The 14324-nt window shown below is 23.9% G+C and overlaps 2 protein-coding genes across 4 annotated transcripts; one reads left to right on the top strand and one right to left on the bottom strand.

Moving 5' to 3' along the window:
• The first annotated feature begins 1160 nt into the window (after positions 1-1160).
• Positions 1161-8901, top strand: LOC551930 (GTP-binding protein Di-Ras2). 2 transcript variants are annotated; one of them, XM_026442784.1, is made up of 6 exons: positions 1161-1630; positions 3965-4257; positions 6586-6934; positions 7045-7190; positions 7691-7956; positions 8581-8901. In XM_026442784.1, the coding sequence occupies exons 3-6, from the start codon at positions 6748-6750 to the stop codon at positions 8801-8803; spliced, it is 822 nt and encodes a 273-aa protein (XP_026298569.1). In that variant the 5' UTR covers positions 1161-1630; positions 3965-4257; positions 6586-6747; the 3' UTR covers positions 8804-8901. The 2 variants fall into 2 exon arrangements, with proteins under 2 accessions (XP_026298569.1, XP_006567413.1); XM_006567350.3 differs by lacking the exon at positions 3965-4257.
• On the bottom strand, positions 8468-13691 carry LOC412629 (regulator of MON1-CCZ1 complex). 2 transcript variants are annotated; one of them, XM_016914170.2, is made up of 11 exons: positions 13435-13691; positions 13057-13362; positions 12768-12942; positions 12518-12677; positions 12332-12437; positions 12064-12217; positions 11901-11964; positions 11565-11784; positions 11302-11471; positions 10665-10940; positions 8468-8753 (listed from the first exon to the last, which is right to left on the bottom strand). In XM_016914170.2, exons 1-11 carry the CDS (start codon positions 13552-13554, stop codon positions 8729-8731), a joined length of 1776 nt encoding a protein of 591 aa, XP_016769659.2. In that variant the 5' UTR covers positions 13555-13691; the 3' UTR covers positions 8468-8728. The 2 variants fall into 2 exon arrangements, with proteins under 2 accessions (XP_016769659.2, XP_006567414.2); XM_006567351.3 differs by lacking the exon at positions 8468-8753 and adding an exon at positions 10262-10550.
• Between the last annotated feature and the right edge of the window lie 633 nt (positions 13692-14324).

Raw genomic sequence — 14324 nt, 5'->3', positions numbered from 1 at the left:
CCTTGTTTTTATTCTCGTTATATTATGATTTTCTGTTCAATTTTTTTCCTCCATACATATATATATGTATATATGTATGTATATATGTATGTACATGTATATGTATGTGTATATGTATGTCATGTATATATATGTGTGTGTATGTGTATATTAAATCGTTATTCTAATTAAAAAAATATAAAAATCATATTCTAATGATACTATCTGGTAATATATTTATATAATAAAAAATTTTCAACATTTTCATAAAAAGTGTCATTTCATCGATGACCAACAACCAATTTCGAAAGATTAATATGTTTGATATAAAATGTTTATTTCTTGTTATATATATATATTTTAATAAACTATAACTTATATATATATGTATCGATTGTTTCGAACATTTGAATAAAATTGTTATGCATATTTATGTATGCATTAAACTAAAAGAAAATTTTTTTTTTGTATTTTCATGTTGTATTTATTATACATACATACATATATACATATATATATATATATATATATATATATATATATATCGTTAAACGTTTGCGTAAAATAGATCAATTTTTTCAATTAATGCATATAATTTTTTAAACGAATTATAAATTATGAATTGATTTAAAGTGATTTTGTATAAAGAAATTTGTACATATGCAATTGTAGTTAAAAGATAGAAAAACCATCAAATTTATGTTTATAATTTTATGTTTTCGTGTTTTAAAATTTAATTTTGAACTTATTATTTATAAACAATATTAATTATAATTTAAAAGTGAATTTAATAACGAATAATTTCTGATAACAATATAATATAATATTTACGCAAATATAAATATATATGCACATCTATTTATATTTCACTTTTTAGTTTTTATTTCAAATTAATTTCATCTTATCATTCTATGCTAAAAATAAGCACAGATTTTAATTAAATTAATCTAAAAAAGAAGAAATATTATTGATAAAAATGTACGTATATTACAATGATTATAAAAATTTTAATTATATATCGGTAGGTAAAGAATAAAAAAAGAATAAATACAGTTATTTGAAATTATTAAATGATGGAAATAAAAAACAGTGATTTTTCATTGAATTAACTTTTTTATCAAATTTTTTATTAAATTGATTAAATGAAAGTTTTATTTCAACATATATATACTGTATGTATATATAGATGCATATGTATGTTTTGAAATATTTAGCATATGATAATTTTATTGCTGATTTCGCGATATTTTATGAATTTCGCGTATACACAGAAGAAAATGAGCACGATGAAAGGAAAAAAATTAATAGTCGGTTATAGTTAAGATGTATGATCGACCGCATTATCGAAAAATAAATAATGCTGCGCACGCTCCTTAAAGGGAAGTTGATTTTCATAGTACCTGGCGGCTAACGCAAGTCATAACAGAACACTCTGAACAGGGGTTGTTCAGTGTCGTCTTGACAGTAGTTGAGATTGGAGTTGAATCTGCTTTCTCATATTACATATATATATATATATATACATACATATATACATACACACACTATATATATATATATATATACACACACATATATTGTTGCACGTTGTCCAACAGATATATTGTTATATTTTATACTACGTTCTACTACAGATTCTATTTGTGTTTTGGTAAGTTATTTTTTTTTTTTTTTATATTTTTCAATAATTTCCAATTGATACGTTTCAAATTAATTATTTTCGATATCTACGTAATATAAATTTTTCATTTTATTCATTATTTTAATACATAAAAAAATAAAAAAATTTATTTTATAAATTAGAAAATTATATGTAAAATCGATAATATAATATTATAAATATAAATATGAATTGTTTATCGACAATAGAGTGAATCTTTCTCAAATTATCGTACGTATAATATATACGTATAAATATAAATATATGTATATATATACATATATTATATTTATGTATCGTGCATTAAAAAAAAACGAAAGGACATATTTCTCCATTCACGTGATGTTAATAAATATTTCGCATACTCGTTCACTTCATAAAGCTATCTTAAGTATTTTTTTTTTCTTTCTATATTTATGTATATTTAAATATGCTTGTATGTACATTTTATTATTCTAAAAATGAAAATTCATTTGTATCGTTCAATTTTGTAATTATTTCGCATTTACTTGTTTTGTTTTATCTTTGTTTATTTTCTTTTTTCTTTTCTTCATCTTCTCATTCTTTTTCTTCTTATTTATTTTCCTTTTTAAAAACGCAAACATATGTTTGACTTTTCATTGATTGAAAAAAAATTTTTTTATTTTAAGGTTATGTATGATAATTTTTTAATCTTGTCTATATATATATATGTAATGTTATTAATGTACAAGCATACATATAGATATTATTTTACATTATTTATAATGCATATGTTTTACTGGCAAAATAAACAAAAACGAATATAAAATAAATAATTGACTAACAAAATAATTTGTTAGGAATTGAATTAAAATAATTTAAAAAAAAGGAAAAAAGAAAAAATATATTATTTCATTTAATCATAACAATTATCATTAATTTATATAGCTTATATAATTATACCGAAGTTTGGAAATAATCTCTGTAAATGATTAATAGAAAATTTGATTATCTATTTTATTATCTCTAAGTTGCAAATTTTTAGTAATTTATTAATTATAATAATAATATATTAATTAATAATAATAATAAAAATGATCGAATGAAACAATTATAATTTGTTTAAAATTATAATATGTTATAATATAACTAAAAAAAAAAATTGAATGAAAAATAAATAGAAAAAAATTTTCTTTGAAAAATTTTTTCTTAACGAAGAGATCATGAAAATTGGTTTTCAACGAATTATTCAATAATCCTATTTACATCAAATTTTATTTGTTTTATCAATTGCCAAATATCAATGCAATTATATAATTATATTTGAAATATAAAATATCGATATTATTAAAAAGAAATTTTTTTATGTTAATTTTATCGATATAAAAAAATCATAAATATTCATTCGACATTCATTCCTTTTAATCTTAGATGTATTAGAAAATTGATCGAATGCAGTTTCTTTGTTTGAAAAATATTGTAAAATTACAGGAAAAGAAAAAAAAAAAGAAACAAATATTTTCTAATATATTTACTATTATTTTTCGCTACTTTTGCCTATTGCAGAAACAGAATTATATTTTTCTTCCTTTTGTTTTCTTTATGTTTTTTCTTATCCATTTTATTTATTATCTTATTCTTTTTATAAAAGATTCACGATTATTCCTTGATCATATTCATTAATGCATTGTCTGGTTTGAGAATTAAAAATGAAATCACTGTAACGTGTTTATTAACCCTAAATTGTTACGCGACATGTGACACGCACAAATGTTTGAAAAAAAAAAGCAAGCTTTAATTATCTCATTATATAGTAGATATAGGATCGACCTTTAACATTAATGTAAAACCGATAATTGTGTCTGATTTCTTTGCGTATTAAAATATAAATTATTATCAAAGAAAAAAAAAAATACATATAATCTTTAGGAAAAAAAAAAATTTATGGAATTCCTGAAATCATGAAATTATTTACGATTGTTTGTTTCAATTTCTTTTGTATCTTGAAAGAATCGAAAGATGTTCATTTATCGAATGAAATATAAGATGGTTGAAAATATTTATAACCGTCATAAGTTACAATTACCTGCATAATGCTAATACAATGCAGTATGACATGCTACGTAAAACATGATACGGAACAGTTGAACGTGTTTCAGTATTTGAGCATTCATATTTTTGCATCGGTCGAAGAAAATGAAAGGAGAAAAGAAAGAAAGATAGAAAAAAAGATATACGAGAAATATTTAATTTTTTTAAGATAAAAATTTAATCGAAAACTCTATCGAATATAAATCAATTGATCTTTATACGACAATTTTTCGACAATTTTTCAAATAAAAATGGATTTAAATATTATTTCAGGAGCGACAAAAAAGAGGAAGAAAAAAATTGAAATAAAGGAGAAACGTTCGAACTATACGCGATGAAACGAAAGGGAAGGTTACTCGACATAGAAATAGATCGGTTAGCAGCGCACGTAATCTGCCTTTGATCGTTTCACGGTAGATCAGCTTCGATATATGAAGAGTGTACCCTTAAATCTCTGTTCTACGCGTATATTTTTAGCACGTGAATCGAACGACTCACGCGAAATGATCAGAAATCGTTCGATTTTCCTGTATATACATTTCGTTCCTATTTTTGTTATAAACATGGTAAATATTTTTTGAATAATAAAAATAAGAAAAAAAATTAATTAAAGTCAACAAATATATATCGAATAAGAATTAACATTTTGAAATTAGTAATAATTAGGAAAATGTTATTGGATATTATATATCTTATATCTGTCGTTGAAGAGAGAAAATTGATATAATTTATAATTGATAATAATGATTATCTTATTTTTTCTTGAATCTGCATTATTAATGTGATTCATATATTTATGTATATATGTATATACAATTATATACAAATCTATATAAAAATTTTTTTTCCGATAATAAATATATCAAATCAAGAATAATAATAATAATTATAATAATAATATTAATAGTAATAAGAATAATTTTAACGAAAAAAATAAATGATTGAAGAAAAAAAATATTATTCGAAGACTTGTTAACGAAAGGAAACTAGTTCGTAAGAATATCGAAGAATTTCGAGGTTGGATTAGAAAGAGATAATTATTCGCGTTTATTCTCGGTTTATCGGCAAAATTCCACGAGACTTGTTTGGTCTTGAATCGAGAAAATCGATGAATAAATAGGGTAAGCGTGTAGCGAACGGAAACGAGATACATCTGGCCCGCAAAGTTGGTTTCGCGCGCGACCAACTTTTGAACGAAGCAATGGGATTGTCTGTATTATTTAAATATTTATCTATTAAGAGACTACGCGATGTACCATGCTTTGAATCGTAATATAATCTATTAATCAATTATTCCTATCAATGTTTACATATATTATATATAATATAATAATAAGATTTATATATTATATATAATATAATAATAAGATTTATATATTATATATAATATAATAATAAGATTTATATATTATATATAATATAATAATAAGATTTATATATTATATATAATAAGATTCAATCAAATATATCTTTTAATCAAATAGAATTTAACCAATATTATTATACATTCAAATCGAATCAAGATTTATTTTTGACAAATGAAATATCAAACTTTGGTTTGATATTGTTTGTAATTTGTACAATATGATTGCATTTAGCTTAGACGAAAGAAAATACATCAAATAACATGGTCAAGAAAAAGAGGCTAATAGTGTGGCCTTTCCGACAATCTGTAATTGAACAATAACTAATTAAATAGATACAAATGAAATTATAAATCTCATATTTTTTTACTGATTGATGTATATACATATATATAAATAGAATATACTTATATATAGGTATACAATGTTATTCATACTTTGTGATTTTAACGGTAATTGCGTTAATTAATTTTGATATATCATAATCGATAATAACGAATCGAAAGCGTTAACACAACGAATGCACGAACTTGTTATTTTTATTTTATTCTATTATCTTATTTTATTTTATTCTTCCATATTTTACAAACTATCTAAACAACTTTTTTTTTAATAAAAATTTTCACTAAAAATATATTAATTAAAAAAATATGTATTGATGAAAAATTAATAATAATAGTAACGATTATGTTACGTTCGCTTCATGAAACAAATCGTATAGCGCGCTACAAATCACAAACGATAATAATAAATCAATAACTAGATTAATGCAATAACGTATAATTTTTATTTTCAAATTATATCTTTTATGGATTAGTAATTTTCGTTAATAAGAAACAGAAAGGAAAACTGAAAAATAAATTGTAAAAATAATTATAATACGATCATAACACAATTCGAACAAACATCATGCAAAATAAAATATAGTGGAATTATTTCAATTATTGAATTTATATTATTTTTTTAATTTTAAGATTTTAATTTTTTCATTTAAGTCCTTTTATGTATTAATCATGTAGATCGTTTAAAGATGCAGATAACGTCTCTTCTATTGGCTGACCAACTTCATTTTATCGTATATGTCATATATGTACATATTGTGCATAAATTTTGTCGAATATAAATTTTATAAAATTATATAATTTAATTTCTTTAATTATTTTAAATTTCCCAAAATATGTAAAATGTATATACTTGCTACAATATACTTGTATATAATACAATAACAATGAAAACTAAATGAAAATTAAATAAAATATTTCCAATTTTTTTTTTTGCGAATTATTATTTGTAGGATACTTTCTAATTAAAAATTGAATACCGATTTGCAATACCGATATCAATAAGGATCAATATCGATTTAAACCGGTTCTTATCCGTTTCTTATACTTATATATATATGTACGTATTCGTGCATAAATTTTTTTCTTTTTAAAATAAAAATTAATTTTTATATTAATAGCGTTTTTTATTTTTTGTCTATTTGTTCTATTTTGTTTCTTTGATCGAATAATAAATTTTTTTTTTCAGCTTGTTATATTGAAATCGCAAATCGATCGGAAAGAAGAAAAAAGGAAAAAAGAAACAAGAAAGAAAGCTATCGAGAAGGAAAAAGCAAGCAACGAGCGAAACGATAACATTAAATATCACGAAAAATTTTCTTAAAGTTGCGCTTCTTTTTTAAATAGAAAAATGGCTGATCACGAAAGAATCAGATTGGTGATATTAGGTGGTGCCGGTGTTGGGAAGAGCGCAATTATACGTCGTTTGCTCGGTCAAGGATTCAGCGAAAGATACAGGCCTACGGTCGAAGATCTCTATACGAGGGAATGCGTTCTTGGTACGCTTACTCTCAAAGTTGATCTTTTGGATACTGCGGGTAAATATCTTTTTATTTTTATTTTTTTATAAAATAGAGCAAATTATATTTCGTTACGTTAAAAAAAAAGAAAAAAAATATAGATCACACATATTGTAATGTAATTTCAGGTGACTTACAATTCCCAGCTATGAGAAGATTGAGCATAGCTACGGCACATGCGTTTCTTCTTGTTTACGCTACGACATCTTTACCTAGTTTCGAATGCATAAAACGATGTTTTGAAGAAGTGAGAGAACAACGACCGGATTTTCAGGTATCAAATAAAAATAATATTAATTTATTTAAGCAAAACGAAAAAACAAACAATTTCGATTTGATTAATGAAAAAGAAAAAATTAACAAGTTTAATTTGAAATGTGTATTCATATTCCTTTTTCTGTATACAATATTATTATAATAGAATGATAATTTATAACAAAATAAATATCTCGAAATGAGCACATTATATTATTCTCATTTCTTTATTTGAAATTGAAAAGTGAAAAGAAGAAGTCACATAGAATTATTACATCGATTCGGGATTATTTATAGCAATAGAATAAGATGACATTTTTAAAAAATAACTCTATTAATAATCGACTAATCATTCTATGATTTGCCACTATTTCGAGCTCCTTTTCTTCGTTTTTCACGTTTTTTTTCTCTCATCTCATTTGAGAACAAAGACAAGCCGAATAGTATACTCGATTTGTAATAAATATTTCAAGCTATATGTTCATTTCGTGAACAATACCGTATATCGTTATTCGACAGGAAGTACCGATAGTCGTTGCTGGAAATAAATTGGATCTTGCAACAACGCGAAGAGAAGTACCGATCGAAGATGTAAGCGAATGGTTATATTGCGAATTACCGAAACTTCGTGCCAAAATAATGGAATGTTCGGCTAAAGATGATTATAACGTCAAAGATATTTTCCGATGTTTCATCACTTTATCCAAGATCGTTCCAAAAAATCATGTTGGCGAGTCAGACGAGTCGGGACTTCGACGGAGATGTTCCGCATATGGATCGCGCAGGTATAATTCTTTTGCTTTTTCTCTTCCCTTTTCTTTTTTCTTCCTTCTCTCTTTCATTCTTTTTTTCTTTTGTATTTCTCCATTCTTGCATCGAATATCTCTTCAATATATCGATCAATTTTCAATACACATATCGTTTTAGAAATTTCTTTATCTTCATTGTTCATCGTTTTACATCGTTTAATTACAAATAACACTTTTCCAATAACACGATACGCTATGTTACATGCTAACATGTCCTCGTATTATATATACGTAAAATATACGTATTGAAGATCTCGAACCAATGCGTGAACTTAAATTTTTGTTTCGATCATATTATGTTGCTTTAAATTTGATATTAATATCATAATATCATTATAATATTTTGACTTCAAAAATTTATTTTTTATTAAATTTTTTAAAGTATTTTTTGAACAAATAAATGTCCAAATCTCGATTTTGTAATGAGTAATTAAGAGAAGATTTAATATATCGCGTTATTATTTTTATATATTATTATTGTTATTATTATTATTTTATTATTATTACTTTATTGTTATTATTTTATTATTATTATTATTATTAAAACCTTCCCTTGCACGAAGCATTCGATCGCTATTTGATCGATTTCGCGTATTACAGAAGCGATCGAGTCGGTAGATCTGGCAGTCCACACGGTAGAACCGGAAGTGCCGGTTCTGTTGGCAATTCTCAGCAAGTGGTCCCAGCACAAAGTACAAATGTCGTCGCCATCAATGAGGAGGCGAAGAGCAAACCGCGCAGTCGTAGTTTAATTCGACGCACCTCGCGAAAAACTAAACAACAAATTAGAGACACTTATACGGATGATTGTAATATTTCTTAATTACACATACCCATTCACCTACCCACTCACGCACGCACACACACACACACACATTCACTTTCTCTCTCTCTCTCTCTCTTTCTATCTATCTATCTATATATATATATATATATATATATATATATATATATATATATATATATATATATATATATATATATATTTATTTTCATTATCTATTTTATTAATCATTCGTTCTATTTATCTACTTCTTTTTCTTCTTATTAATATTTTTCACATATAACTATTTAACTTATTATTATTAATAATCAACAAAATTCGTTAAAGAAATGACATTACGATGTTATAAATCAAAAATATTCAACGATTCTTAGTTTCACATTCAATCGCATTTTATGAAAGAGTCAACAATAATTTTTTCGATATCTTAGCACATTAAATAACATGTTGAATAACATTAATCTCATATAAAAAATACAAAAGTGACGAAAAATTTTATCCATTTCGATCATACGCGTTAATTATTAAAGAAAGGACCAAACATTTCCAATTTTGATAACATATTTATAAAAAATATGATTAATATTTTATATTTTCATCTTTTAATTATTTAATCATTTTTTGGGAAAAAATATAAAGTGGACCAACAAAACTTGATAATCTTTTTTTTCCAATCTTCTTGCTAATTCCTATATATCTTACTTTTTATTTGTTTTTATTTTGGATCTATACTGATCCAATCCGTCCGTTTGTTAATGTTAATATTTATTCTTAAAACATCTAGCAATTGTTTTGAATATTATATTATTGCGCGCACGTGTGTGTGTGTGTGTCAAACTTAAATACGTATATATGTATAAAATAAACATCACATCAAATCGAACCATTTAATGATTCCGTTACAACTTATTCATTAATATGCAAATTTTTTGCACTTACTAAACGATTCAACGATTCAATTGAATCATTAAATATATAAATAATGAAAAAAAATATTTTTTCTATTAAATATTTTTAAAATTTTTCTTCGTTTTTAAATTCGAACGTAAATATTTATATACGTATAACTATGCATGTTTCGTATAATCTATCGTGAATCATGTATTATATATCGTGTTTCCTATTGATACAATGATGCAAACAACATGAATACAAAATAAAAAATTTATCATATTATTGCAAATGATTTTGCAAAAATAAAAAAATATAAATATTATTAGATATAGTATAATTTTTAAACAGACTGCATTTGCACAAATAATGTTAAATATTACAATCAATATATGTATAAATATGTATAAATATTAAATAAGCATATATATATATATTTATAATGTATGTATAATATAAACATATTTTACAAAAAGATGGAAATATAGGATGTGAAATAAATATGAAAATAGCTGAACAACATTCTAATAGGTAACTTTAAATATATATCTTGATGTTTATGATAGAATTAAATTACATTATTTAAAAAAAAAAAAAAAAAAAAAAATTAGAAAGGAACAAAAAAAAGATCGTTTATTAAGAAATTGTAGTAACGTTAGAATTTGTGTCTGAGTTACAATCATTGTCTATTCCTTCGAACAAATATCTATAATGTTGAATATATGGTTGATAACGTTCTCCTTTTGTAAAAGTTGTAGCATTGCATAAATGTAAATTACGTTGTTTAAAAAATTTGAAAACTGAATAAAAAAGCGTTGCATCTCCTGTTGCTTTTGCTGCTTCCAAAAATTTTCTATCGGATATTTGATCTACCATTCCAACTGATCGAATATAACTATAATTAGAAAAAAAAATGGAAGAAAAAATTAAATAAATTAATCTCAAATAATCAACAAAACTGACATATATAAAAAAATCATATGTATATATAAAAGTATTTAACATTTACCGTAATGCTGGTAAAATATATCCTTTTGATAAAAGTACTTCAATTATTTCTTCATGAGCATTTCCTAATCGTTTCAGCATATCTAAAGCAAGCTGATGAGCTGCTGGATATAGATTTTCTAAAGAAAGTAATAAACACGCCAAAGGTTTTGAATCTGCAACTACATGATATTGTAACAACTGGTGCAGTTGGTAATATGCTTTACGTTGAACTAATGTTGTAATAACTAATTCATGTAAATAATGCTGTACGGGTATACCATGTTCCGCTAATGATCTAAAACGAAAAACATAAACAAATGTAATCAATATTATTTATTTTAAGATGTGTTTATAATTAATTATTAATTTTTTTTTAATATTCAACATTCATTGCGCAATAAAATATACAAATAACAAATTTTCTTCTTTTTTGTTATTTTAATTAGAGAAAAGAAAATGAAAAGAGAAAGAACTGAAGAAAAAAAAGATGAAAAAAATATATGCGTATGCGTGCGTGCATGCGTGCGTGCATGCGTGCGTGCATGAGTGAATGAGTGAGTGAGTGAGTGAGTGAGTGAGTGAGTGAGTAAGTGAGTGAGTGAGTGAGAGAGTGAGTGAGTGTGTGTATGTGTGTAAGAGAGAGTGTGAATAAATACCTGATATATTCTAGAAGAATCCAAACAATCATTTTTGGTTCAATTGTGTTTTCAGGAAATTTCGATAAAATATAACTATATACATCGCTTTGATTTAATAATAATTTATATTTATAATTTTCTACTACCATGCTTTGGTTTTTCACGGTATTTTGCAACGGGGTACCCATCTGTGTGACCATTATATATAATTAATGAAAATCACTAGCTAATTTAATTAGAAAATATTATTAAAACAATTCAAAAGAAATTTACATGATCACCTGATTTTGTATTTCATCTTCAAGATAATTTCTATATACAGAATTCAATTTATCGAATATAATCGGCATATCCATTAAACTAATAGGCAATTGCATCATAAAATTTTGTAACACATGTATCAATATGTATTTTGTGTTTGTTCGTTGCATTAAAAATTCGACTAATAAAACTTTATCTGTAATGAGTTTTACTAAGGATTCTAATTTTAATTCAATATACCTGTAAGTAAGATAGTAAAATAAAATTGTTAAACATATAGTAAATTTTATAAATTTCATTTTACTATGTATACAAAGAAGAAAAAAATTTAATGATATAATAGGAATGGACTTTACCAAAGACAACCTAATTTTGCATCAATTATTATGTTTGGCTGGAAAACAACCCAATTTGGTGAATCTATTAAATGATATTGAGAAATATATTAAGAAAAAATATAAGATAATAAAAAAGTTAGAAATATTCTATCATAATGCATTGACTCCTAGTTAAGGATACATAATTGGCATGATTGATAAGTTTCATTTGTTAAAGTTGTTCCTGGAACTTTCAAATTATATGGTTTAATAGGTTTTGCGGGTGCTACGCTAGTATGGTGCATTACTGTACCGTCGCTTATACCCGGTAACATAATATCGAAAATCATGGAAGTCTAAAAAAAATATACGCATGTAGAAGATTAAAATATTGCTATTAGTTATTAACATTGTCGTCGTTATTTTAAAAACTTTATCGATTACTTGATAATATATATTATTTTACTTACTTTTGTAGTTTGATGATGAACAATAATAAGATTATCTACAACATTAATGGCAAATTTACCACTAACATCAAGTTTTAAGATATGACTCTTTCTGATTGTTGTCATTCTATTTAAAAATATAAAAAAAATACAAAATATAAAATATAATAGATATATACAAAGTTTCAACTAATTGAAAAAACATACTTATGCACAGTATATACATATACAGAAGCAGTTCCAGTAGAACGATTAGCACCTGGTTGATGACGTAACAAAATTATGCATGGTGTCCCATATAAAACTGCCAATGCTACGTCTCTCTCATAAACAATCAATTTTCCTGGTTTTGCTGTACCAGCTTCCACTAATATAATTTTAATATATTATTAATATTATTATATTAATAAAATATTCTTCTGCATATTGATCTTGATCATAAAATATCTTTTCTTGCCTTCAAATTTTGTTAATTTATGAAGATTTCCAGGTGTTACATGCAATGTCTGCATTTGATTTCCTATTGTACCAGATGATAATAATACTAGATAACTTTGTGGACAAAATACGAACCAATTCACACCTAAACTTAAACACTTCAAAACTTTAACATTTCGTTTTTCTGGATTTACCTAAAATTAAATATTTCTATAATTTGTATATATGTATACAAATTATGTTCACGTTGCTGATATTAATCATATATATTATATATAAAATATTTATTTAAGCTTTTCTTTTCTTACTTGAAACAACTCAACACCATAATCAGTAACGAGTAATATTTCATTTCCGTGTGTCCAAACAAATCCCAATATAGTAGCATTTTTTCCTTTACACGACTGTGAATATTCTATGTTATCAAGTCCAACAACCGGTGAATAATTTATAAATTCAACTGAAGAATTATTGTGTTGTATCGCCAATATATTCATATCAGGAGCAAATTTAATAGAGATTACTGGACCTTTATCTTCCATTCGGAAATTTATATTTTGATTTGGTCCTTTGACAGATACACCTGTTACACCGCCTGATCGAACGGCAAATACCTGGAAATTGAATAAATTTCATTTATCAATTAAATTATATTAGAAAATAAATAAATGAGGAAAATTTCTAACCTGTTGTTTCGAATCATCAAAAAAAACATTTGTCAGAGAACTGACCGATTCAAATTTAATTGGATCAGATGATAATTCTAAATAATAATCATCGTAAGCATCTTCATTAACAGTTTCCATGTTATAATAATATAATTAAAAATATCCTAATTTTTTGTTATTTTTGACAGATATGTCAAATATATATTGATTCTTGAATAGGTACATTTAATTGTGAAATTACTATTCTTTAATAAAGACTCTCATTCGATAATACTTATATCTAGTGATAATAAATAGAGAACTTTTTTTTATTGTCTTTAAGTTTGTTACATTTTTTTTCAATGATGGTAACAATTTATTCAAATCTGTAATTTATTTTAATATTCATTTTAATATTCATTTAAGGAAACAAATTGTCAAATTCACGATAATAAATAAAACTATGAATTTGAATTTGAATTATTAAAGAACACAAAAAATAAAATAATTAACTTATAAAAAAAGTACAATTAAATTTCTATAATTAAAGAATATATATTTATAATATATTTCACATTAATATATTTAAATATTACTGAGTTTGTCAAAATTATTTTATATCATATCATTTAAATAATATCGTAAAAAAAAAGGAAAAAAAAATCTCTTTTTATTTCTTAAATAAAATTAAAAATTTAAAGTTTGATCACGTTTGATATCATAGACAAATAAATATACATATTTCATTTATGATTATATTTATAAGTGCTTAAATATATATTTATTTATATATTATGTGTTATCGTATATAATTATTAAAAATATTGTACAAATTTAAATCAATTTATTCATCTCGAAAAATGTTAATTATGAGGTGTTTAAATCATTATCGTAATGCTAAAATAGAATTTTTTTTAATACTTATAAAA

This window comes from Apis mellifera, linkage group LG9 (assembly GCF_003254395.2).
Source record: "Apis mellifera strain DH4 linkage group LG9, Amel_HAv3.1, whole genome shotgun sequence".
NCBI classification, from domain to species: domain Eukaryota; kingdom Metazoa; phylum Arthropoda; class Insecta; order Hymenoptera; family Apidae; genus Apis; species Apis mellifera.
This window is presented reverse-complemented; position numbering and strand designations above follow the sequence as displayed.

Bases quoted from the DNA above. Each gene is read 5' to 3' on its own strand.
- LOC412629 (XM_006567351.3), bottom strand. From the start codon at position 13,554: ATGGAAACTGTTAATGAAGATGCTTACGATGATTATTATTTAGAATTA. The intron at 12,438-12,517 runs GTATGTTTTTTC...ATTTTTAAATAG, and splicing joins TATGTATATACTGTGCATAA to AATGACAACAATCAGAAAGA. The intron at 12,218-12,331 runs GTAAGTAAAATA...TATTTTTTTTAG, and splicing joins TTCATCATCAAACTACAAAA to ACTTCCATGATTTTCGATAT.
- LOC551930 (XM_006567350.3), top strand. From the start codon at position 6,748: ATGGCTGATCACGAAAGAATCAGATTGGTGATATTAGGTGGTGCCGGT. The intron at 7,191-7,690 runs GTATCAAATAAA...GTTATTCGACAG, and splicing joins AACAACGACCGGATTTTCAG to GAAGTACCGATAGTCGTTGC. The intron at 7,957-8,580 runs GTATAATTCTTT...CGCGTATTACAG, and splicing joins TCCGCATATGGATCGCGCAG to AAGCGATCGAGTCGGTAGAT.